Here is a 22996-nt window from a genome sequence, read left to right as displayed (position 1 = left end):
ATCCCAGCGTCCTGGGATGGAGCCCTGAGTTGGGCTCCCGGCTGAGCTTGGAGCCTGCTTCTCCCTCTCCCTCTGCCTGTCGCTCCCCTTGCTTGTACTCTCCCTCTCTGTCAAATAAATAAAATCTTTTTAAAAAAATGACTAGTATTTGTTAGTTTATCTTCAATGTCTGACCAATTTGGGAGCTAAGAAAATACAAGCAATCTAGTGATTTTTTAAAATAAAGCAAAGGTGATACTGGGATTTAGAATTGTGAATATGTGTAGGAATTGCCAAATGCTTAGTTGTTTTCTATGTACAACAAACCAATCCCATGCCTTTATCTCTTGTTGTTGAATAAACTTGGTACATATTTTAAATATTTTATTTATTTATTTAGAGTGTGCAGGGGAGGGCATGCCTGCGTGAGCAGGGGAGAGGGGCCAAGGGAGAGAGAAAATCTCAAACAAACTCCCTGATGAGCAAAGAACCCCACTTAGAGCTAGAACTCATGACCCTGAGATCATGTCCTGAGCCAAAGTCAAGAGTCAGACGCTTAGGGGCGCCTGTGTGGCTCAGTTGTTAACTGTCTACCTTCAGCTCAGGTCATGATCCCCGAGTCCTGGGATGGAGCCCCGCATCAGGTTCCCTGCTCTGTGGGAAGCCTGCTTCTCCCTCTCCCACTCCCGCTGCTTGTGTTCCCTCTCTCGCTGTCTGTCAAATAAATAAAATCTTAAAAAAAAAAAGTCAGTTGCTTAACTGACCGAGCCACCCAGGCACCCCAGCTTGCTATATATTTTAGAGACCATTTTATCATTGGGCCAGCCCCTAAAGTACATGTTCAGGAGCTTCTTCTGTGACTATGTTTGATCAGTCACATTTTTGAAGCTCATAGTTTAAAGACTCGGGAAAATCAATCTACTAATATAATGTTTTGGGTTCTTTTTCAGTTAAAATTTTTTTTTGCTGCCTATCAAAGCATGAAATCTTTGTGTCCTTGGAATCATATTTTACTTGTTTGGGGGGAAATGGGGAAAGATAGGGAAAGGATAATCTTAATATTCTCTGTCTCTTTTCCCATGTCTTTCCCTGAGCCCCCTTACAATCTCCATTTCCCCTCTCTGAGACACCGCCGCCTTCCCAGTACCTTGCCTTTTTTTTTTTTTAAGATTTTATTTAACAGAGAGAGAACTTGCCTTGAGAGAGCACAGGCAGGGGGAGCAGCAGAGGGAGAAGCAACCCTCCCCCCTTAAGCAGGGAGTGGTGGGGCTCCAGCCCAAGACCTCATGACCTGAGCTGAAGGCAGATGCTTAACTGACTGAGCTACCCAGGTGCCCCAACCTTGCTTTTTCTTGAGTCATATTTTTTCCACTTTTTTCCTTGTCTATTATTCATTTTGTTTCAGATCATCTATTTTTTTGTAAAATAATTTCAAATAATTTAATGTCATTTGCATCCCATATTTAGCCTGTGTACATGGATACTTAATAAATGGTAGTATGTTGTTGAATAATACAGCATTTATGCAAACTCAGCACTTTATATTCAGTTCCTCTTATCCTTAAAGCAATTGGAAAAAGTAGATATTGTGTGTCTATTTTCCATGAGGAACAAAGCCTGAGAGAGAATAACAATTTGTGAAAGACCACATAGGTTAATATATGCCAAAACTCGTGGTTTTTCCACAATGTCACATTCCATTGTTGGGAGGGGGGGAAGAGGCTGAGTAATTTCATGTTCCTGTTACACTGTCCTGTACAGAGATCTCATCTAGGTTCATTATGACTTACAGGCCTCACTAACATCTTCTACCTTCATAGCCTAACTTCAATCCAGTCTTTTCAATGCTTAGATATCTAGTTGTCACCTTAAATGGAATCCACCATTTTCTCCCCAAACTAGCAAATACACACCCACCCATGCCACACCATTTTCTGTTAATGGCTCTACCAATTTTTGTCATTCAGGGTCAAAAACCTTGGTGTTATTTATTCATTCAATGAAGATACTGAGCACATACAAGAATTGTGCTAGGGATTTTGGGGTATACGATCATTAAGTTTGATAGTTTTTGCCTTTCGTAAAGGCTTTAGGAAAGACAAACAAATGGGGAACCCAAACTAGTATATGGATATTAGAGAAGACTTGGAGGATGACGAAGGTGGGTGGTATGGAGATGTATTTCATAGGTAAAGGCACAGGAGGAGAAAGCATGGCTTTGGAGGAATCCAAAGATGTACTGCTGAAGCACTGAGTTGTAGTGGAAATGGAAAGCGGGAGAGATACGTGAGAATTAGTTCAAGCATGAAGGGTCCGGTAAACTATGTTAAGGAATTTGGACTATCTGAATAGCAGGAGGAAGTATAATTAGTTTTGAATTTTATTTTATTTTTAAATATTTTTTTATTTATTTGACAGAGAGAGCACAAGCAGGCAGAGTAGCAGATAGAGGGAGAGGGAGAAGCAGGTACCCTTCTGAGCAAGGAGCCGGACATGGGGCTCTATTCCTGGGGCTCTATTCCAGGACCCTGGGATCATGACCTGAGTCGAAGGCAGTTGCTTAACCTACTGAGCCACCCAGGCGCCCCTAGCTTTAAATTTTAAAAGAATCAATCTGCTCATAGTTTGGAGGATTTCTCCTTTCTCTTCCATTCCCTGAGTCCAATCTTACTATATCCTGTTCATTTCTTATTGTCTCATTTTTCATCTCTATTCCCACTGCCACCACCTTAGTTCCAGCCCTTCTCATCTCATGCTTAGATTAAGAGCCCTTTAACCAGTTAGTCTCCACTTTCTTCCTCCAATCTATTCTGCACACAAAGACTAGACCAACAGTCCTAAAATGCTACACCAGGATAACAGTGAAGTCCAAGTCACCCACCTTGGCGCTTATGACCATCTCTACCCTATCTAATATTACTACTTAAAATCGCTTTCCGGGGCACCTGGGTGGCTCAGTCGTTGAGCGTCTGCCTTCGGCTCGGGTCTTGATCCCAGGGTCCTGGGATCGAGCCCCGCACCGGGCTCCCTGCTCGGCAGGAAGCCTGCTTCTCCCTCTCCCACTCCCCCTGCTTGTGTTCCCTCTCTCGCTGTGTCTCTCTCTACCAAATAAATAAAATCTTTAAAAAAAAAATAAAATAAAATAAAATCGCTTTGCAACGAGGCCAGCCACCTTCCTCAAAAATCCTCCGAAATGCAGTTTACATTCTTTTCTCACCCCTGCAATCTTGTAACATTATTCTCTTCTCCCAGGCATAATGCACTTGTGGGGCATCCTGAGGACGTCCAGCGACAGCTCGTCCTCCTCTCGATTTCTTCTCACCCAGCAGAAACCGTGCCAAACATTTCTGCATTGTATTAACTCGAATGATGTTACAGATTGAGGTTTTCATTTTCTTTTGTCAAAAAAGACTCTCTCTCGTAAGGCCAGGCCAGGTACTTCGTGCGCTGAGAACAAATATTAGTTAACTTTAATAGAGCCGGATCCGGCGGGTTTGCGGAGCCTGAGCGCGCGGTGGGGAGAGGGGACTGATACACTGGAAGATGGATCGGGAGCGCCGGGGCCCACACAAAAGAGCTTCGACCAACACGCGAGAGGCCGGGGTAGGGGAGCGAAGGCAGGGCAGGGGAGCGAGGCACCGCCGGGGAACAGCTACGGACGGCGAGCCGCTTGCAGGGCCGCGGGAGGCAAGCGGCGGCCGTTGGTAGGCGTGACCGCGCCAATCTCGCGGGAGCGGCGGTTGGGCGGGCCGTTGTCCCCGCGGGCGGGGCGAGTTGCTAAGGAAATGACTGCCCGCAGCGCCGCGCTGTGCCGCGCCGCGCCGGCCGGGCGGGGTCTGGAGCGGCGCCGTTTCCGCTTCCGCTCCCTCTCTGCTCCCGTCCCGTTACCGCCTCCTGGCCGGCCTCGCGCCTTTCACCGGCACCTTGTGTCGGCCGTGCAGCCGGGCCCGCTCCTGCCACGCGCGCGCCCCCGGGGCTCCGGCTCCGGCACGGGTCGCGCCCCGCTTGCCTGCCCCTGAGGTCGCCGGCCAGCCGCCGCCATGGGTGCCTACCTCTCCCAGCCCAACACGGTGAAGTGCTCCGGGGACGGGGTCGGCGCCTCGCGGCTGCCGCTGCCCTACGGCTTCTCCGCCATGCAAGGCTGGCGCGTCTCCATGGAGGTGAGGCGGGAGAGGCCCAGAGGCGGGCCGCTGCAGGGCGGGAACCTGACGGAGAAAGGGAGCGGGGGGATGGGGTCATCCCCGGGGAAGGGTCCGTATCGGGAGCCTGCAGCTGCAGCTGCGGCGGCAGTTTGACGGGCGGCAGCGAGAGTGGGCCCGGGGCCGAGAGGGAACTGCCGGTGCCTGGGGACCGTGTGCCGGTGGCCAGTTTGGTGGCGAGATCTCGGCCATGTGGGGAAAGGCACCTTCCGCCCACTGACCGCCCTCTCCCCGTGCCTTCGCGCCATCCTCTCCTGCCAGCCCAGCCCTCCAGGCTCATAAACGGTGTGAGGTGTAGTGTGGGAGTGAGGATGAAAAGAGGGACTATTTATTCATTTACTTTCGCGAGGACGAGGAGAATAGATGGGCATGACTACTTTTTTTTTTTTTTCCTCTTAAATATGTGCTGAGAGGCCTCTTTGGACGAGGAGTTTGACAGTGAAAGGAAGCCTGGGCAAGCAGTCTGTTTCAAATTCTTAAAACACCTAGTTGCTTGGCTCTGGGCACCGAATGTTAATTTCAGAGGCTCGACCTGACCTCCAGGAATTGTCAGTCGTTTTATTCTCTTCAGGGCCTTTTACGACCTTTGGAAAACTTCAGTTGTGTCGATCGGTATCATTCCTTTTTTATTCTTGATATTTTTTCCTCGGGATTTTTCTAAAACTTAATCCGCAATTGTCATTTGCCTGTGCTTTTGTGGTTTATAGTTTCCTTGATTTGTGATCATTCCATCATAACCTATAAAGAACTTAACCTATAAAGAATTGATTTTTCTTTTCTAGAAAAATTTTTTCTGGATAAAAGGGAAAGGTGGGAAATTTCTGGATAAAAAGAAGTAGAATTGGGCAAAATGGATGTGAAACTACAAGGGAGAACAGGGAAAACCGTGCAGGAAGGAAAGGGAGAAAGACGTGTGTAAGACATGTCTTTGTGAAGAGTGTTGTGAGATCTAGGCAGAAGGGCCAGGGAAATGCTGTAATTATTTCTGGGATTAAGGGTTTATCTACTTGGTGGGCTTCAGGTAACAGCCTAATACTACTGTCTCCCTTGGGAATTTCTTCAAATCCCTCGCTCCTCCCTGTGGTTAGCTCTGGAATGACAGTATAAACTTAAATGGTTTGTTCTCAGACTCAAATTTTATACCCACAGCTGACTTTAAACAGTTCTGTCATTAGGTATAACATTTGAAGAATGAGGGGAATCCTATAGTTCATCGCATCTAGTTTGGCTCCCGCATTTTATAGCTGGGAAATTGAGGCCCAGAAAGGTTAGGACACTTGTGCCTTGGTGGAAAGAATCTGTGGGATGAAGTTGTTCGAGACACTGACTGGACACTGTTATCATAGTGTGTCAACCTGAAGTATAGCATTCATATTTCAGTGGGGTGCTCAGTATTGAGCTTACTGGGTGCTTGGTAAATATAATTGAGTGTTAGAAATATCTGGATTTAGCTTCAAAAGAAAAACCTTAATGTAAGGCTGGGGTTTGGGTTAGTTGCTAGTTTGGAGAGTCCATTTCTATGGCATTTTCTATAAATATTGTAAGATTTGAGGTGACTCATCTCACAGTAAGGCTTTTCCTTCAGGTTTCTCATTCTTTATTTTCTACTTCTCTGCTATGGTTTTTCTAGGGTTGTTGTTTTGGTTTGGTTTGGTTTGGTTTGGTTTTGGGTACCCTTCTTTTCTAGTTTTCTTTACTAACTTGAGTTGCTTGGATATTTAGTTTTCCAAGTTGTTTGCCCGGTGAGTCTGTTCTGTTTGCTTCTCTGCAGGGTATTTCCCTTTATTTTTGGTTTCTCCTTTGGTAATTAGAAAATGACTTTTTTCATCAGCTGTTTGGTTTGTAGAGATCTTGTTAGACTATTCCTTAGATCCTAATCTTCCTTCTGAGAGGTAACCAGTTTGGGTTTTAAAATCTTCCTCTTATGCTGTTTCTCAGTTTACCTTTGTCTGAATGGTTATCTTTAATCAAATCCTCTTGAAGTCCTGCTTGGGATCCTTTTCTGCTGCATCAGTACTTTCCCTTCTGACTTTGTTTCCTTCCTCTCCAAAGTATAACTTAGTTTCTTTGCTATGGCAAGAAAATAACTATGACTTGTAGGCTCTTGAGTGAATCTTACCTTTTCAGAAAGTGTACACACCTGTTCCTCTTAACCTTTAGGGCTCAATCCCACCTATTTATTAAGTCTGTTGACCTTATTTGCTTGGTCCTAATGATTCCTTTGAGGTAAGTTGATGCCAATACACATTACAGAGGTTGCTAAAATCCTAATGGATGCAGAGATTCAGCCTTAGAGAGTACTATTTTACCCCTTCTCTTGAGGCAAGGATGGCAACTATCAATAGCTGGCATTTTATACTTTCTGCCTCTCTCCAGCCCCTCTTGCTGTGGAACCAGGGTGTTTTGAGGAGGGGTAAACAAAATACCACAGTTGATGTTCCCTTCCCTTCTTCCTTCTCCATGGTTTGGAGGGACCCTCAAGCTGGTTGAGGTATGTATTTTGTGGGTTAACAGGTAGGTTGTGGAAGGGTGCCTGAGAAATACATATGGAAAGGCTTTGAGTTTTTGGTGGCTAATGAGAAGTCCAATCTGAAAATGGTTTTTGTTGATGTCTTAAAGGGACATGGGTACTTTTAGTTTTGGGTTATGAGATTCTCTGGAAGTGACAAAACTGCTTTCTTTGGGGAGTTAGGATTTTTTTTTTTTTTTAATTCTATGAATTATATTTGCCTTCTTTAAAAAGCAGGATCAATACCAAGAGTATACTTTTGAGTAGGCTAGCTGTTTACTGCCATATAGAAGCTGGCTTATCCGTGGTCATAGAGGTTCATCTAGAATTGAATGTAGATAATGTTAAGCAGAAAATTCTTAAGATACCTACATGACAATTTCAATCATTATGTTAATGGAGCAAAATATAAAATGGGATACTACAAGCTTAAGAGAGGGTGTCTGAAGGCTGAAGAGCATTTATTGTCCGATCCTCAGATTAATGCCTCATCTCTAGATCTTAAAGCACTTTTTACTTACTGAACCAGATCAAAATTCCTTTGTCTAGGATGCAGTTAAGCAACTTCTATAAAAGGGCATTCTTTTCATTTGATAAGCATGCAGTACCTAGTCACAATTCAGAGATAGTACGAAATGATACCAAATGTATATCCATGAATATGGAGAAATTGTTTTCTATTATGCTCTTCCTTTATAAGTTCTTAAGCAACTGGAAGTTAAAATCAAAATTTATTCCTTACGATTTCAAGAATATTTTACATAAATTATTTCTATTGCCCAATCCTATAGCAGATGTTACTACTACTTCTCCTCCCCAACCCTCTATTGGGTTATCATCTTGGAATTGTACTTTGAGAGGTAAGGTAAGGAACTGTACTTTGAATTTGAGTATAGAAGTTTAACAGGTCTGGTTAGTGGTTCTTGCCATTGTAAGCTATTTTTAAAATTATGCTGTCTGAAAGCATAAATCTTTAGAACTGATCTTAAAGCATCGCTGATATATAATGACATGCTTTAAACTGAGTACTGATTTCAGTGGAGTTGTTTTCTGTTTCCCTTTAGATCCTGTTCAAAGATGGAGTCTATCAACTTTTAATTATATGTAGTACCTAAAAATGTATATACAGATTTCTTACTAAACAATTTTATTGAGATATAGTTCATATACCGTATCCATTTAAAGCATACATTTCAGTGGTTAATATATTCACAGAGTTGTACAACCATCACCACTATTGATTTTAGAACAGCTTTATCACTCAAGAAGAAAACTTGTAACCATTACCAGTCACTCCCTATCTCCCCTCCTCTAACACCTTGCAACCACCAATTTATATTTTATCTCTATGGATTTACCTATTTTTAACATTTCATAAAAATGGAATTATAAAAATGTCAGCTTTTATGTCTGCCTTTTACTAAACAATATTTCCTTTTTTTTTTTTTTAAGATTTTATTTATTAGAGAGCGAGCAAGCGAGCACGACAGGATAGGAGGATAGAGGGAGAAGGAGAAGCAGATTTCCTGCTGAGCAGGGAGCCCGACATGGGGTTCAATCCAGGACTCCAAGATCATGACCTATATGGAAGGCAGAGGCTTAACTGACTGAGCCACCCAGGCACCCCTCTAAACAATATTTCTAAGAGTCATTCATGTTGTAGCATGAATTCTTTTTGATGGCCAAATAATATTCCATTTTATGGATATTTTGTTTATCCATTCATCAGTTAATGGATATTTAGATTTCCACATTTTGGCCATGATGAATAATGATGCTAAGAACATACATTTATAAAATTTTATGTGGAAATAAGCTTTTACTTCTCTTGACTATATTGTAGGAGTGGAATTGCTGGGTCATATAGTAACTCCATGTTTAACATTTTGAGGAGCTGCCTGTTTTCCAAAGTGGTCACACCATTTTGCATTTTTACCAGCAATATGTGAGGGTGTCAGTTTCTCTAAGCCTCCCTACACTTGTTATCTTTTTATTATAACCCTTTTAGTGGGTGTGAAATGGTATCTCATTGTGGTTTTGATTGTATTTCCCTGGTAGCTTATGATGTTTGAGCATCTTTTCTTGTGTTAATTTCCACTTACAGATCTTTGGAGAAATGTCTGTTTAGATCTTTTGTCTGTTTGTGTTGGGTTGTCTTTTTTTTTTTTTTTTTGAGATGTAAGAGTTCTTTATATATTTTGGATACAAGTCCTTTATCAGATAGGATTTGCAAATATTTTCCCCTATTCTTTGGGGTGCCTTTTTGTTTTCTTGTTAGTATCCTTTGAAGCACAAACATTTTTAATTTTGATGAAGTCCAGTTTCTCTATTAAGAGTTTTATAGTTTTAGCTCTTAAATCCATTGTGGGTTAATTTTTGTGAATGGTGTAAGGAAGAGATCCAATTTCTCAGTTTTGTATGTGGATATCTACTTGTCCCAGCACCATTTGTTGAAAAGCCTATTCTTTTCCCTCACTGAATTATCTTGGTATCATTGTTAAGATCATTTGACTATAAATAATGAGGGTTTATTTCTGGACTCATTCCATTCCATTGATCTGTATACTTATGGCCATGCCAGTACCACACTGTCTTGATGACCATTAGCTTTGTGGTAAGTTTTGAAAGTTAGGAAGTGTGAGTTTTCCAACTTTGTTCTTTTTCTTTTTTTCTTTTCTGGGTCCCTTGCATTTCCATATGAATTTGGGATCAGCTTGTCAATTTCTGTGCAAAAGACACTTGGAATTTTGATAGGGATTGTGCTAAATCTGTAGATCCAGTTGAGTGTTGCTATCTTTAACAATATTAAGTCTGTAGTTTTGGTATCAGGATAATATTGGCCTCAGAATCAGTTGGGAAATGTTGCTTCCTCTTCTATACATTGGAAGAGTTTGTGAAGAATTGGTGTTATTCTTTTAAAAATATTTGGTAAAATTTACCAGTGAAGCCATCAGACTGGGCTATTCTTTGTGGGAGGTTTTGTGTGTGTGTGTGTGTTTTAATTATTTTATGTTAAGTTGTGGTAAAATATATATAACATAAAATCTACCATCTTCACCATTTTAAAATGTACAGCTCAGTACTGTTAAGTACATTCACACTGTTGGGCGACCAATTGCCAGAAGTATTTTCATCTTGCAAAATTGAAACTATCCCAGTTAAACAGCTCCCCATTCCGCCTGCCCTCTGCCCCCGGCCCCTGGAAACCATTCTACTTCCTGTTTCTATGAATTTGACTACCCTAGGTACTTCATAGAAAGACACATTTGTCATTTTGTGACTGACTTCTTTCACTTCATAATATCCTCAAGGTTCATCCATGTTATAGCATGTATCAGAATTTCCTTCCTTTTTAAGGCTGAATAGTATCCATTGTATCAATATACCACATTTTGTTTACCCATTCATCTGTTGATGGACACTTAGGTTGTTTCTTCCTTTTGTGTATTGTGGATAAAGTTGCTGTGAACATGGGTATAAAAATATATCTTCAAGACCCTGCTGCTAAGTCCGAGACTAAGGTGTCTGCTGAGGGCCCACTTTCTGGTTCATAGATGTCTGCCTTCTAGCTCTATCTTCAAGGCAAGGGAGCTCTTTGGGGTCTCTTTTGTAAGGGCATAATCTCATTCATGACCTAATTACCGCCCAAACACCCACCTCCAAATAGTATCATGTTGGGGATTACATTTTTTTTTTTTTTACACTTCCAGGCGTGGATTTTTATTTTCACAAAGAGACAACAATGCCTTCCCACATACAAGTATTTACAAAACCCAACTGATTGACCAAGCTAGAACCTGTGTTTTTTCCAGTTCTCAACATAGTTGGGAACATGGAAACATTCCCACACAATTCCCAGAAATGGAATTTATCTACCAAACAGTGTAGATTACCTAATAAAAGTGCACTTACCTGCATAACTCAGTCTAAAAACCTCAGTGATACAAACCTCATGACCAAGGTTTCATTAATCTATTTGGGGATTACATTTCAACATATGGATTTTGGGAAACACAAAATACTCTGTAGCATTGAAGTAATATATGCATGTAATTTTAAAAGATAGTAATACATGACTTTTTAAAACCAAAAATGTAGTTCCCTTCCCAACTACCTTCAAACTTTTTGTCTTGGTTTGTAAAGATTTAGATAAATTTATGTATATAAATGTAAATGGTTGATCATCCAGTAACACAGGAACATTTGTGGTTGTATTTATAACCTTAGGAGATTGACATCAGGCAGGATAACGAGGATTTTATTAATACAGATCCATTGGTTGCCTAGAAGATCAGAAGGTTCTGTATGATACATGATTTTAAGTAAGGCAAAGCCTAAGGGCCCTGACTCAGGTGACCTGTGTATTCTGAGTCATCTCCTTCAGACTGTCAGCTGTTACTGTGTTATGATACATCTTTAGGTTTAGGGTAGGAAATGAAGGAGGAGGCATCCATGAGGTATTTGTCCTGAGGCAGCTGGGAACTCACCATCATAAATAAACATGGAAGTCCTACTATGTTGCAGAACATAGTTTTAGGCCTCAAAGCTGTGAAGAAATTTAAGATGGTCTTTGCTTTTGAGCTGGTTTACAATATAGTTTTGGACCTAAGACTCTCTTTTCCCCCACGGAATGCTGGATAACAATACAAGATAGTATATACTGAGTAACCATATTATTGGTAAAGACAGTAAATATTAATAGTTTAGAGAGAGGAATGATCATAGAGTATTGGTGTGATTGAGAAAGATCTCTTGGAGGTGGTGAGACTAACTGGACCTTAAGGAGAGAGTATAAATGGGGACAAAAGGAGAGGAGGAAAGTGGAAGGAGAAGAAGAAAAATATGGAGGGAGGGATAGGAGGAAAGACTTTGAGGCTTGCTTACTACTTCGCACGGTGCGGTGGTCAGTGTCAAGAGTGGAGTAGTTTATTTGGGGGAATGGTATGAAAATTAAGAGATCAGGTTATAGAAATGGGTAGGAATGATGATTGAGTGCTTAAATTGCCTGTAAATTGTGCAGAATTAATCTTATATCCAGTAGAAGCCATCAAAGCTTTTAGCAATAAAGTGTTATGTTAGGAAGGATAATCTGGCATCTGAATGTATGTAGGCTGGATTACAAGGGCAGAGAGTAGAAGCAGGAAGGAGATAAAATGCTATTAAGAGTAAAGTAATCCAAGGACAAAGTTATAAAGGAAAACTTAGTAGGATTTGGTGATTGGATGGTAGAAGAGAGCCAGGAAGTCAAGGTGGACTGGTATTAAGTGTTGCCTAGGAAAGTTAAGATTCCATGAACAGAAATAAGACCTGTACGGAAGTTCTGATTTTTTTGAAGACTGCTGAGGTTCTGTTTATATATGTTAAGTTTGAAGTGAAGGGACATCCTATAGAAACAGGCAATTGGAACATCACAGAACCAAAGAGAACTTTCAAGAAAGCTGACATGTTTTTCACTATTTAATTATGTACAGTATTTGGGAAAAAATGAAGCCTGCAAAATGACTATTTGGGTTGCTATTATGGTTATTGCCTGCTCTGTGAAGTAAGATCTTGAAGGAAAATGTTTTGAGATTAGAAGTTTAAGAGGAAATATAAATCTAAGAAGGGAGGAAATAATTTTAACCAGTTTCCAATAAATGGTTCAGTACAGGCTTCATTGAATTAAAAGAAGAGGAGAAACAATGCTTTAGAGGCAGAAGTGGAGAGGTTAGGTAAAGCTATAGAGAAATTTTGAGGTAGAATAGAGATGAGGTAGTTCTTGAAATATGACCTTGATCTAAGTAAAGCAAGAGGTTAGCTCATCTGCTAAGAGTGAAAGAAGAGCATTGAGAGGGCTCCTGGGTGGCTCAGTTGTTGGGTGTCTGCCTTTGGCTCAGGTGGGATCGAGCCCCTCATCGGGCTCCCTGCTCTGCGGGAAGCCTGCTTCTCCCTCTCCCACTCCCCCTGCTTGTGTTCCCTCTCTCGCTGTGTCTCTCTCTGTCAAAAAATAAATAAAATCTTAAAAAAAAAAAAAAGCATTGAGAACTTGAACAGTGTGGGAAAGGTTTGTGACTGACTGTGGTTAATATATTTAAGCGTCAATGCAGAACATGTGAAAACAAAATGCTGAATGGAATTAGGGTGCACAATCAACATGATTTCATGACATTTTATGACTAGCAATACTTAGTGACTCTGATTCAGGGGTAAAGAAAGCAGTTGGTCGGGTTATACAAGGTTGGATGAGTTTTTCTAGATTGCTAAGAGACAGTGTTGAAATACTTGGCTCTGGCTCAGAAAGGTCAGAGAGAAAGAAAAGCAAGGGTAAAGGTAGGGAGGCTCTGAACAGAGATGCAAAGGGGGAAACTAAAGTACTTAGAGAAGGTAGAACAGTTCCAAGTGATAAAATAGATCCAGATCCAGAGCCTTACCAGGAAGTGGAAGAGAAGGTAATGTGGAGTAGTTCTAGGAACTGAGACCTCAAGGTATAAGATGAATCTTTATGGTAGGCATTCCTCTTTGAGAGTAAGAATAGAGAAGAAAAATGTGAGGTAGGTGCTGAATTTCAGAACAGAATATTTATTATTAAATTCCAGTTTAAAAGGAGTTTTACATCTTTTGCAACTATTGCATCACAGTTCTGTGATAAGGGTAACTAAGGTAGCTATTCTTATTCCATATTATAGAAGAGAAAATGGAGGCACACCAAGAAATAGCTGGCCAGAAATCCTGTAGTATATCGTAGCATGGCCACTTTAGGACAGTTCATAGGTTCATTTTGTCATCCTTATCATTCAAACCAGAACAATATGGCATATTGTACAAAAATTTTTAAAGTTAAAAAATAGAAAATAATTGTTATCCAACTCTTACTCTCCACCCAGACTTCTAGCATATATATACAGTATATAGAGGTGCTTTTTATTTTTTTTCTCCTTTTATCACTTATATTGTGAACACATTTCCAAATGAACACATTCATTCTTTTTTTACTTTTTATTTTTTTAAAGATTTTATTTATTTGAGAGAGGCGGGGGTGGGGGACATGAGCAGGGGCAAGGGCAGAGGGAGAGGGAGAAACAGATTCCCCACTGAGCAGGGAGCCTCGATCCCAGGACCCTGAGGACCCTGAGATCATGACCTGAGCCAAAGGCAGATGTTTAACTGAGCCACCCCCCACATATTCATTTCTAATAGCTGCATTCTATTGGAGGGATGTACCACTTGTAATCTAATTTCTTCATGGAAATTTGGATGTTCATAATTGTTTTTTATTATAAATGCTATAGTGAACATTCTTATACGTATCCTTGTACCATTGTCTTTCTTTGTACCTTTGTACTACTTTCATAAAATAAACTTTTGGAAGTCCAATTAGTAGATCAAAGGGCATGCACATTTGAAATTTTTATACATATTACCAAATTGTGCTCCAGGAAGGCTATACTAATTTATATTCTTGTTGGTCAGGCTATGAGAATGTGTTTTTACTTCACTCTTACTATCACTAGTTATTATTAATCTTTTTCATTCTAATTTGCACAAAAGGATATTTCCTTGTTTTTAATATTCATTTCTTTGATTGCTCTTTTTTCATATGTTCATATGAAGCTAGATCTGCTTCACATGCTTTTGTGAGGAACACAAAAAAAGATGGTTTGAGTATCGGTGTGGGTTCAAAAGAGATGGTACGGCTGTGATTTAGAGTGGCATATTGCAGGGCAGAGAATGATTGACCTGTTCCACTGGGAAGGAGTGGACAAGTAGACTGCTCTTCCCTCCCCTATCAAAAAGTGGAATTAGTTGGACCAATTTCTCAAATTTTAGTTTTACACTGAGTCTTTTAAAAATATCTAATTTAGGGGCGCCTGGGTGGCTCAGTTGTTAAGCATCTGCCTTCGGCTCAGGTCATGATCTCAGGGTCCTGGGATCGAGCCCCCCATCGGGCTCCCTGCTCAGCGGGAAGCCTGCTTCTCCCTCTCCCACTCCCCCTGCTTGTGTTCCCTCTCTCGCTGTGTCTCTCTCTGTCAAATAAATAAATAAAATCTTTAAAAAAAATCTAATTTACTTTTGAAAAAAATAAACATTCCAATGGCTCATCTTGCTCCCATCCCTCTGTACCCTCCTGCTCCCCCTACAGTTAACTGCTTTTCTTTAGTTTTCTGTGTATCCATGTAGTATTACAGTGTGAAAAGACAAATATCTATTCCTGTGCTCCCTCTTCTTACACAAAAGCAGCTTACTAAATATGTCATTCTGTACTTTGCTTTCCTTCTGCACTTTGCTTTCCTTATTTAACAAAATATCTTGGAGCTCTTCCATGGATTTTTTTTTTTTTTTTTTTTTTTAAGGAGAGCAATACTTGTGGAACTCCAGAATTCACTAAAACAATTTTAATTTGTTACTTAAATGAGTACAAACAGAACTGGGCATAAATTCAATGCCAACAAACCACACTACAAAATTAACAGAATTAAAATCAACATTAATATGACACAACTGTTTTGTTGATACTAATTAGATACAGCATGACTTAGGTAGTGACCGCTGAGGTACAGTTGCTTATGGCCTTAGCAAGCCTGTATCACACTGTCCCATGCCGATTCAGTTCTCCCGCCATTTTTCTGTAATCCAGCTCAGTCCTGTTCTACCTTTCCTTTATTCCATAGCACCATCATCTTTCTATAGGAGTTATATCATCATGCTATATGATTTAACTATTTATTGTGTTTATTGTGTATATTCCTTGTGAGAATGTAAGTTTTTTTTATGAAGCACAGGTCTTCATTTTATTCACTGATATTACCAAACACCCAGAACTGATCCTGGAACATAATGGATACTCAGATATTTGGTGAAGGAATAACAAATGAATTCTTAGGCACATTAAAGTCTGAGAACCACTGGTGGAGGATGCTGAGGCAATAGATAGTCATAAAGGCAGGCCAAAAGGTGCAGAAAGAGGAGAGGTAGGTCCAGTAAGGTCAACTAACCCTGGCTCTGAGGGAAGGGAGGCCAGTGTGGCTGGTGGTGGAGCGATTGGAAGAGGGAGAAGATGACCTTTGGTCTCTGGTGCTCTCCGGGTCCTGGGGATGAGGCTTAGAGGTGGTTGTTGACAGCTTTGTTAGATAGGCTATTGAGGGCCTTTCATGCAGCCCATTAGATTCTGGGACACTTTCTCCGGGAATCAATGAGAGGGAAATACAAAATAGTTATTTTTCCGTTCTCTCGTTTACTACCTTAAAATAGCTTTTGTTTTCTAGATTTGTATAATGAAAGCATAGTCTTATTGCAGGGACAACAGAAGAACCACTGCACTGATTTCCTGAGTAGTGATACAGCTAGAAAAGTTTAAATGCCTGAAAGAGGAAGGAGAACCATTAACTTTCACAAAGATAATCAATCAAAGTAAATAGCTGATTATATTCTTTTTGTCTGTAGAAAGTACCTGACAGGGAGGTGGCGTTGTGTTCTAAGATGGGGCAGAGGAAGCTGCAGCACAGTCTCACCTGGGTTCAGCATCTTGGCCTGAATTATGGCATAGCCCGGAATATTTGTTCGGGGTGGCAGAGTTTTATTATTAGAAGAATTTGATCAAGCCCAGCCTTGAAACCGCAGTGTTGTTGCAGCAGGACCATTGCAGACTTCTCTTCAGGTGTGCTAATGCCATCAGCAATGAATGATCTCTTCTTTCCAGCGGGGGTAGGAGGTGGGAAGGCTGATTACATGGGGCATTGGAAATTCCAGTTAACAAATACTGAACACAGTGTAGTTTAATAACAGTATTTGTTGGGAAGATTCTTTTGTAAATATATCCTCTGCCTAGCCTGAGGGTAACTTATTGAGTGAGTTAAACTTTGAGAGAAGAGGGGAATAATTGGTTTGTTAGATGGTGCTTTGGGGAAGTAGTGGTATAAGTGTATATAGTTCCACAAATTTTAGTCCTTTCACTTATGTTGTTTTAGGATTCTCCTAGAAACTTGTCAGGCTGGTAATGCCCTCAGGTCTCTCTTTGCTATCTTCCCTAACATTTTTTTCCTTGAAGTTCACTGATTCATAGAATGAGTCTGGAAGTGACTTTAAAGATCCTTTATTCTGGTTCTTCCCATAGTTGCCACAAATCCAAAAGGTCAGGTCTAGAGTTCCAACAGCCAAACATTCTGCCATCTGGACTGAGATCTCCTAGGCTGAGGCTGCTAGACTGCAGAGGTAGTGACCTGATTCATCTCTCTCCCTTCCACCCTCCCCCCTTTCTTTCCTCCCCTACTTCCCTCCCCTGGCCCCTTTCCTTTCTCCCTCCCCTGTACTACTTTTCTTATTTTATCATCCCATTTTCCTTTCTTATTTCTAGGCCATGTAGGTCAGCCAGGGAAGGGTTAGTGAGGTTAAGGCGTGAAGGCGATCCTCACGACCTGAGGTGCACAAGGAAGAACATCCTTTGACCTTCAGAAATGCTAATTATGTTCTCTTTTTCCTAGGATGCTCACAACTGTATTCCTGAGCTGGACAGTGAGACAGCCATGTTTTCTGTCTATGATGGACATGGAGGTAACTTTAGCGGATCATATTGGTGACATTCTTGAACTCCAGTTCCAGACTTTAGGGGGCAAGAACAGGTCCTTTGTTCTTTTCCTTTCCAAGGTTCTGGTCCTAAGATATCATTTCCTTCCCAGTGCTGTTTTCTCTATTTTGCCATTCTACCTTCCTAACAGGATATTGTATTGGTTCATAATCTCACCAGGTCTTGTTTTAATCCAAAAAGCCTCTTCCTGTATTAGAATTTATTTTTTTTCCACTGAGAACTAAGTATACAGGTGAGAAAAGCAAAAAAGGTATATTAATTTAGCACTGCGAAAGTTGATGGTGAAATCTATTTTGTGGATCAGAACTTCCTAAACAATTATCTTTCAGATAGGTTTCAGTTGTATAAAATAGTTATTTCCTCGACCCTTGGGGTTCACTCCAGTAAGGCATATAAATATTATTTCACTTTATATGTGGGAAGCAGTGCTCTGGGTGACCTTACGTTTCTTCTAGGGGAGGAAGTTGCCTTGTACTGTGCCAAATATCTTCCTGATATCATCAAAGATCAGAAGGCCTACAAAGAAGGCAAGCTACAAAAGGTCTGTCTTTTCGTAATGCTCCTTCTCTACTTCTGTAGGCTTTCCCTTGTTTTCTAGTCCTTGGCTTTTTCTGTCTTGTTGCCAGTAAGCTGCTGCTTATTGCATTTCTTAAAGAATTCTATTTCCACTTGGATGTTTTTAGAGCTGCTTCATTAATCTCAGGTCTCTGAACTGTTTTTTATTTATATGAGAGTGTCTCCTTGTATGGTGGACCACACTATAATTTGCATGCCATCTTTGTACCCAGGTTGTATATAGGCAATTCATGTTGTACCCACTGTACTTTTTCAACTTGCTTCATACTATTTGGCTTATATACAGGCATTAGAAGATGCCTTCTTGGCTATTGATGCCAAACTGACCACTGAGGAAGTCATTAAGGAGCTGGCACAAATTGCAGGGCGACCCACCGAGGATGAGGATGAAAAAGAAAAAGTAGCTGATGAAGATGATGGTGAGTGTGGCATCCCTTGTTTGAGAGGAAATCAGCATTTTATTTATTTATTTATTTATTAAAGATTTATTTATTTATTTATTTATTTATTTGAAAGAGAGAGAGAGATAGTGAGCAGGAACACAAGCAGGGGGAGTGGGAGAGGGAGAAGCAGGCTTCCCGCTGAGCAGGAAGCCTGATGCGGGGCTCGATCCCAGGACCCTGGGACCATGACCTGAGCCAAAGGCAGCCGCTTAACGACTGAGCCACCCAGGCGCCCCAGAAATCAGCATTTTAAAGAACTCTTCTTTAATATATATTATGTGTCAATTCTAAGAGAGGATGACTTCTTAGGGACTTGGGGAGTCCTCACATTAAAGAACCCTATGTTCTCCTATACTACATGAGGTTATGAAAGGAGAAAGAATTAACCTTTGTACCTAGTGTCCATAGTTGTAAGCATTTTTTTATATATTATCTATTGTCATTGTGATGGGGTCTCTCTGGTTCCTGTTAATGTTTATGTGACCTTTTTTTTTTTAAGACTTGGAACTGTCATTAAGCCTGGGCTGTAGGCCTAAAACTAGCATTGTGGGCTTCCTGGGTCCTTAGCCATAATGAGGTTTCCAACTTATCAATCAAAAATGAGAGGTGATAAAAGAACTAGTATTCCTTTGACTAAGAATAGGGTGAAAGACCAAGACCAAAGGAAGTCTATGCAGCAGGTATTACTCGAGAAGGAAGCAAAGGGGTGTTCTGAGACTTGATAGGAAGCTTGATAGGAGCCTTAGGAGTGGGCGGTGGTGGGGAAGTTGAAATTCTACCTGCAAGGGTTGTGGAAGTGGGAAGGGGGGCTGATCCCATGAAGAGTCTGGGGTGGGGGTGCTGATTCAGCCTCTTCCCTGCAGTGGACAATGAGGAGGCTGCACTGCTGCATGAAGAGGCCACCATGACTATTGAAGAGCTGCTGACACGCTACGGGCAGAACTGTCACAAGGGTGCTCCCCACAGCAAATCTGGAGCTGGGACAGGCGAGGAACCAGGGTCCCAGGGTCTCAACGGGGAGGCAGGACCTGAGGACCCATCTAGGGAAGCTTCTTCAGAGGAAAATGGTCCCACAGCCAAGGCCCACACAGGCCTTTCCTCCAACTCAGAACGTGGGACTGAGGCAGGCCAAGGTGGTGAGCCTGGCACTCCCACTGGTGAGGCTGGGCCTTCCTGCTCTTCAGCCTCTGACAAGCTGCCTCGAGTTGCTAAGTCCAAGTTCTTTGAGGACAGTGAGGATGAGTCAGATGAGGCAGAGGAGGAAGAGGAAGACAGTGAGGTAAGGGCTTGTGGGAGCAGACAGATGCTGAGTCTGCAGAGAGGGCCTGTTTGGTCACCATGCATAGCTGTTGGCTCTTTTCCTTCTATTTTTTTTTTTAAAGTAATTTCTACACCCAACATGGGGCTTGAACTCAAGACTCCAAGATCAAGAGTCGCATGCTGTCCCGACTAAGCCAACCAGATACCCCGCCTTCTTCTATTTTTAGATCAGCCCCCAAGACCTACTATATTCCAAGATTTTCTTGAATTCATTATTTTCACCAACATAGGAACCATTAGCCTTCGAACCTCTTCCTTTGTTGGTACTATAACAAATAGATCTAGTTCTAGCCTTTCAGAGTCTGTCTCCCAGAGGGAGAACAAGAGGGTGGTGGTTGTTACTTTGGATATTTGGGTATCTCCTTCTCTGGGCCACTTATTATCTGGCTGTGTTGCCTGGAAGGATAGTAGTTATACCCATCTAGCCTTCTCCCCTCCCCTAGATTTTTCTATCATGATCATATAGTTGTATCTTTCAGTGCTCTCAGAATCTGTGTTCAGTCAGGGCCTCTTGGTTCTGAGTGTGAGTTGGGGGGAGGGGGGCAGGGGGTCATCCCAGTCTCAGCAGCCTGGGATCATCCCTCTGGCAGGAATGCAGTGAGGAAGAGGATGGCTACAGCAGCGAAGAGGCAGAGAATGAGGAGGATGAAGATGACACTGAGGAGGCTGAAGAGGACGAGGAAGAAGAGGAGATGATGGTACCGGGCATGGAAGGCAAGGAGGAGGTATGTAGGGAAGGAGCAGTGAGTCTGGAAAAGCCAAGAGGCACATGTGATTCCCTGATTGTGATTTGGGGACAGGGAATCTCCTTGCTGCCTTAGTACTGAAGTCCTGGTTATGGGGGCATTTATGCTACAAGGGGAACTAGGTCTTTAGGATACAGTTAGCGCAGAATAGAAAGAGAGCATGCTCTAGTCTTTGGAAAGATTAAATCCATGCCTCTCCTGTTAAAGCTCTTTTGGTGGTCCCAGTGAGAGAGAAAGCATAAGCAAATGGTCAGGGGAGCACCAATGAGGAGCTTATGTCCGGAAGCTCCCATGATGCTCCCTTTCTTCCTCTTAAGCCTGGCTCTGACAGCGGTACAACAGCGGTGGTGGCTCTGATACGAGGGAAGCAGCTGATTGTAGCCAATGCAGGAGACTCTCGTTGTGTGGTGTCCGAGGCTGGCAAAGCTTTGGATATGTCCTATGACCACAAACCGGAGGATGAAGTGGAGCTAGCACGCATCAAGAATGCTGGTGGCAAGGTCACCATGGATGGGCGAGTCAACGGGGGCCTCAACCTCTCCAGAGCCATTGGTAAGTGCTAGGAAAGTGTGGGGAAGACTTCTGGGGTCTTATTCTCTCTTCCAGACTACCTGGTAGCAAACTTTAATCTTAATAGGCCCTTGTACCTTTTTCTAAGTCCTTTGGTATCTATGACCTTTGTCTGTAAAATGTGTCCATGAGATAGGTAAGATAGCTGTCATTTTTGGATGATTAAAAAAGGTAGTGACCTACCTAAGGTTTAGCAACCTGAAGATAGGGCTGAAACTAGAAAAACCAGAACTCAGTTTTCCATTCACTTAGATTATGGAATTTTGTAAAGAAGGGAAATGAATGGCAAGGCTCAACCAGCCTCGAGCACAAGTCTTTGCGGAGTGCTTAAAATACTCTTCAACCATTCCTTTACTTCAGGAGACCACTTCTACAAGAGAAATAAGAACTTGCCACCTGAGGAACAGATGATATCAGCCCTTCCTGACATCAAGGTGCTGACTCTCACTGACGACCACGAATTCATGGTCATTGCCTGTGATGGCATATGGTGAGCACCAGTGGAATGCCCTAAAATTCCCTTTTTTATTGCAGCATTACTTGTAGGGTTCTGAGCTGGTTTGGCTTTTTAATCCCTCTGATGGCTGCATTCAGTACTTTTCTCAAACTGCTAGGATTAGAGCCTAGGCAGACATCTTGGTGTCAAAACCCCCAAGCCTAAGGCAGAGCAAAGGACAATCTCCATAGGTGTTTACATTGGTCTTGGGGGCTATCACCTCTCTCTACATTCCTCTCTTTTGCCTTGGTGGGACTAAAGAAGAGTATTGTTTTTGACCTCAGGAATGTGATGAGCAGCCAGGAAGTTATAGACTTTATTCAATCAAAAATCAGCCAGCGTGATGAAAATGGGGAGCTTCGGTTATTGTCATCCATCGTGGAAGAGGTGAGTGCCTGGGTAGAGGAGAGAGGGCATCTGGTTTGCATAGCCAAGGTTTTGTCTTTTGACCTGAGCTAAGACCAGAGCTGGGAAGTGTCAGTAATTACTGATAGATGCCAAACCTGACTAGAAAGTTCCATTTCCTTCATTTCCCTGCCTTATTCTCATGCCTTATGCACTAGCAAGCGGGCTGTTCTGTGACGTCTGTTGCCTGTTCCCCTCCTTCTGCCACTGTCTCAGCAGGGTCAGCCCTCTTCTGGGAGTTTAGGTTCCTAGGAAGGTGTTCAAACCCTGAAGCTGAGCTACCTACCTTGTCCCTTTTGTAGCTGCTGGATCAGTGCCTGGCACCAGACACTTCTGGGGACGGTACAGGGTGTGACAACATGACCTGCATCATCATTTGCTTCAAGCCCCGAAACACAGCAGAGCTTCAGCCAGAGAGTGGCAAGCGGAAACTGGAGGAGGTGCTCTCTTCTGAGGGGGCTGAAGAAAATGGCAACAGTGACAATAAGAAGAAGGCCAAGCGGGACTAATGGTTGTCCAGACCCCTGCCCACCTAGACTGTTTTCTGAGCCCTCTGGACCTGAGACTGAGTTTTGTCTTTTTCCTTTAGCCTTAGCAGTGGTTATGAGGTGTGCAGGGGGAGCTGGGTGGCTTTACTCAGCCCATTCCAAAGAGGGCTCTCCCTCCACACAGCAGCCTGGGAGCCTCTGCTGTCTTCCCCAGCCTCCTCCTTGCTCCTTGGGGCTCATCACCGGTTCTGTGCCTGTGCTCTGTTGTGTTGGAGGGAAGACTGGCGGTTCTGGTTTTTACTCTGTGAACTTTATTTAAGGACATTCTTTTTTATTGGCGGCTCCATGGCCCCCAGCCGCTTGCACCCGCTCTCTGTTGTACACTTTCAATCAACACTTTTTCAGACTAAAGGCCAAAACCTAATTGTGCCAATGGTGTCCTTTTTTCAATAATGCTGTCCTGTCCGGCCCCCCGAGAATTCTCTGGCCCCAGACTTGACCTCTTTGGTGGCGCCTACCAAGCCCCTCAGCGCACTTGTGTGCGTGTGTGTGTGCGTGCGTGTGTGTGCGCGCGCGCGCTCGCCATGCATGTGTAGGGCAGAGGGGGCCCAGGTATTGCAGTTCCCCGAGCTGCTGGGCAACGTGGCCCAGCGTCGCGGCTCATCCTCCCCCCGCCCCCTCCGGGATCAGGAATAGTTTCCTAG

At 42.5% G+C, this 22996-nt stretch overlaps 1 protein-coding gene across 1 annotated transcript; it reads left to right on the top strand.

The window, feature by feature from the left end:
- Window positions 1-3817: 3817 nt before the first annotated feature.
- Window positions 3818-22716, top strand: PPM1G (protein phosphatase, Mg2+/Mn2+ dependent 1G). The gene is made up of 10 exons (XM_035000792.1): window positions 3818-4139; window positions 17145-17214; window positions 17704-17789; window positions 18111-18243; window positions 19131-19546; window positions 20178-20312; window positions 20651-20885; window positions 21264-21393; window positions 21684-21786; window positions 22107-22716. The coding sequence occupies exons 1-10, from the start codon at window positions 4020-4022 to the stop codon at window positions 22311-22313; spliced, it is 1635 nt and encodes a 544-aa protein (XP_034856683.1). The 5' UTR covers window positions 3818-4019; the 3' UTR covers window positions 22314-22716.
- Window positions 22717-22996: the final 280 nt, after the last annotated feature.

This window comes from Mirounga leonina, unplaced genomic scaffold, assembly GCF_011800145.1.
Source record: "Mirounga leonina isolate KUSES-001 unplaced genomic scaffold, KU_Mleo_1.0 Mir_125, whole genome shotgun sequence".
Lineage (NCBI taxonomy): Eukaryota > Metazoa > Chordata > Mammalia > Carnivora > Phocidae > Mirounga > Mirounga leonina.
This window is presented reverse-complemented; position numbering and strand designations above follow the sequence as displayed.

Coding starts and splice junctions, on each gene's coding strand:
- PPM1G (XM_035000792.1), top strand. CDS start 4,020: ATGGGTGCCTACCTCTCCCAGCCCAACACGGTGAAGTGCTCCGGGGAC. Junction 20,313..20,650: donor GCATGGAAGGCAAGGAGGAG/GTATGTAGGGAA, acceptor CTTCCTCTTAAG/CCTGGCTCTGACAGCGGTAC. Junction 21,787..22,106: donor TGTCATCCATCGTGGAAGAG/GTGAGTGCCTGG, acceptor TCCCTTTTGTAG/CTGCTGGATCAGTGCCTGGC.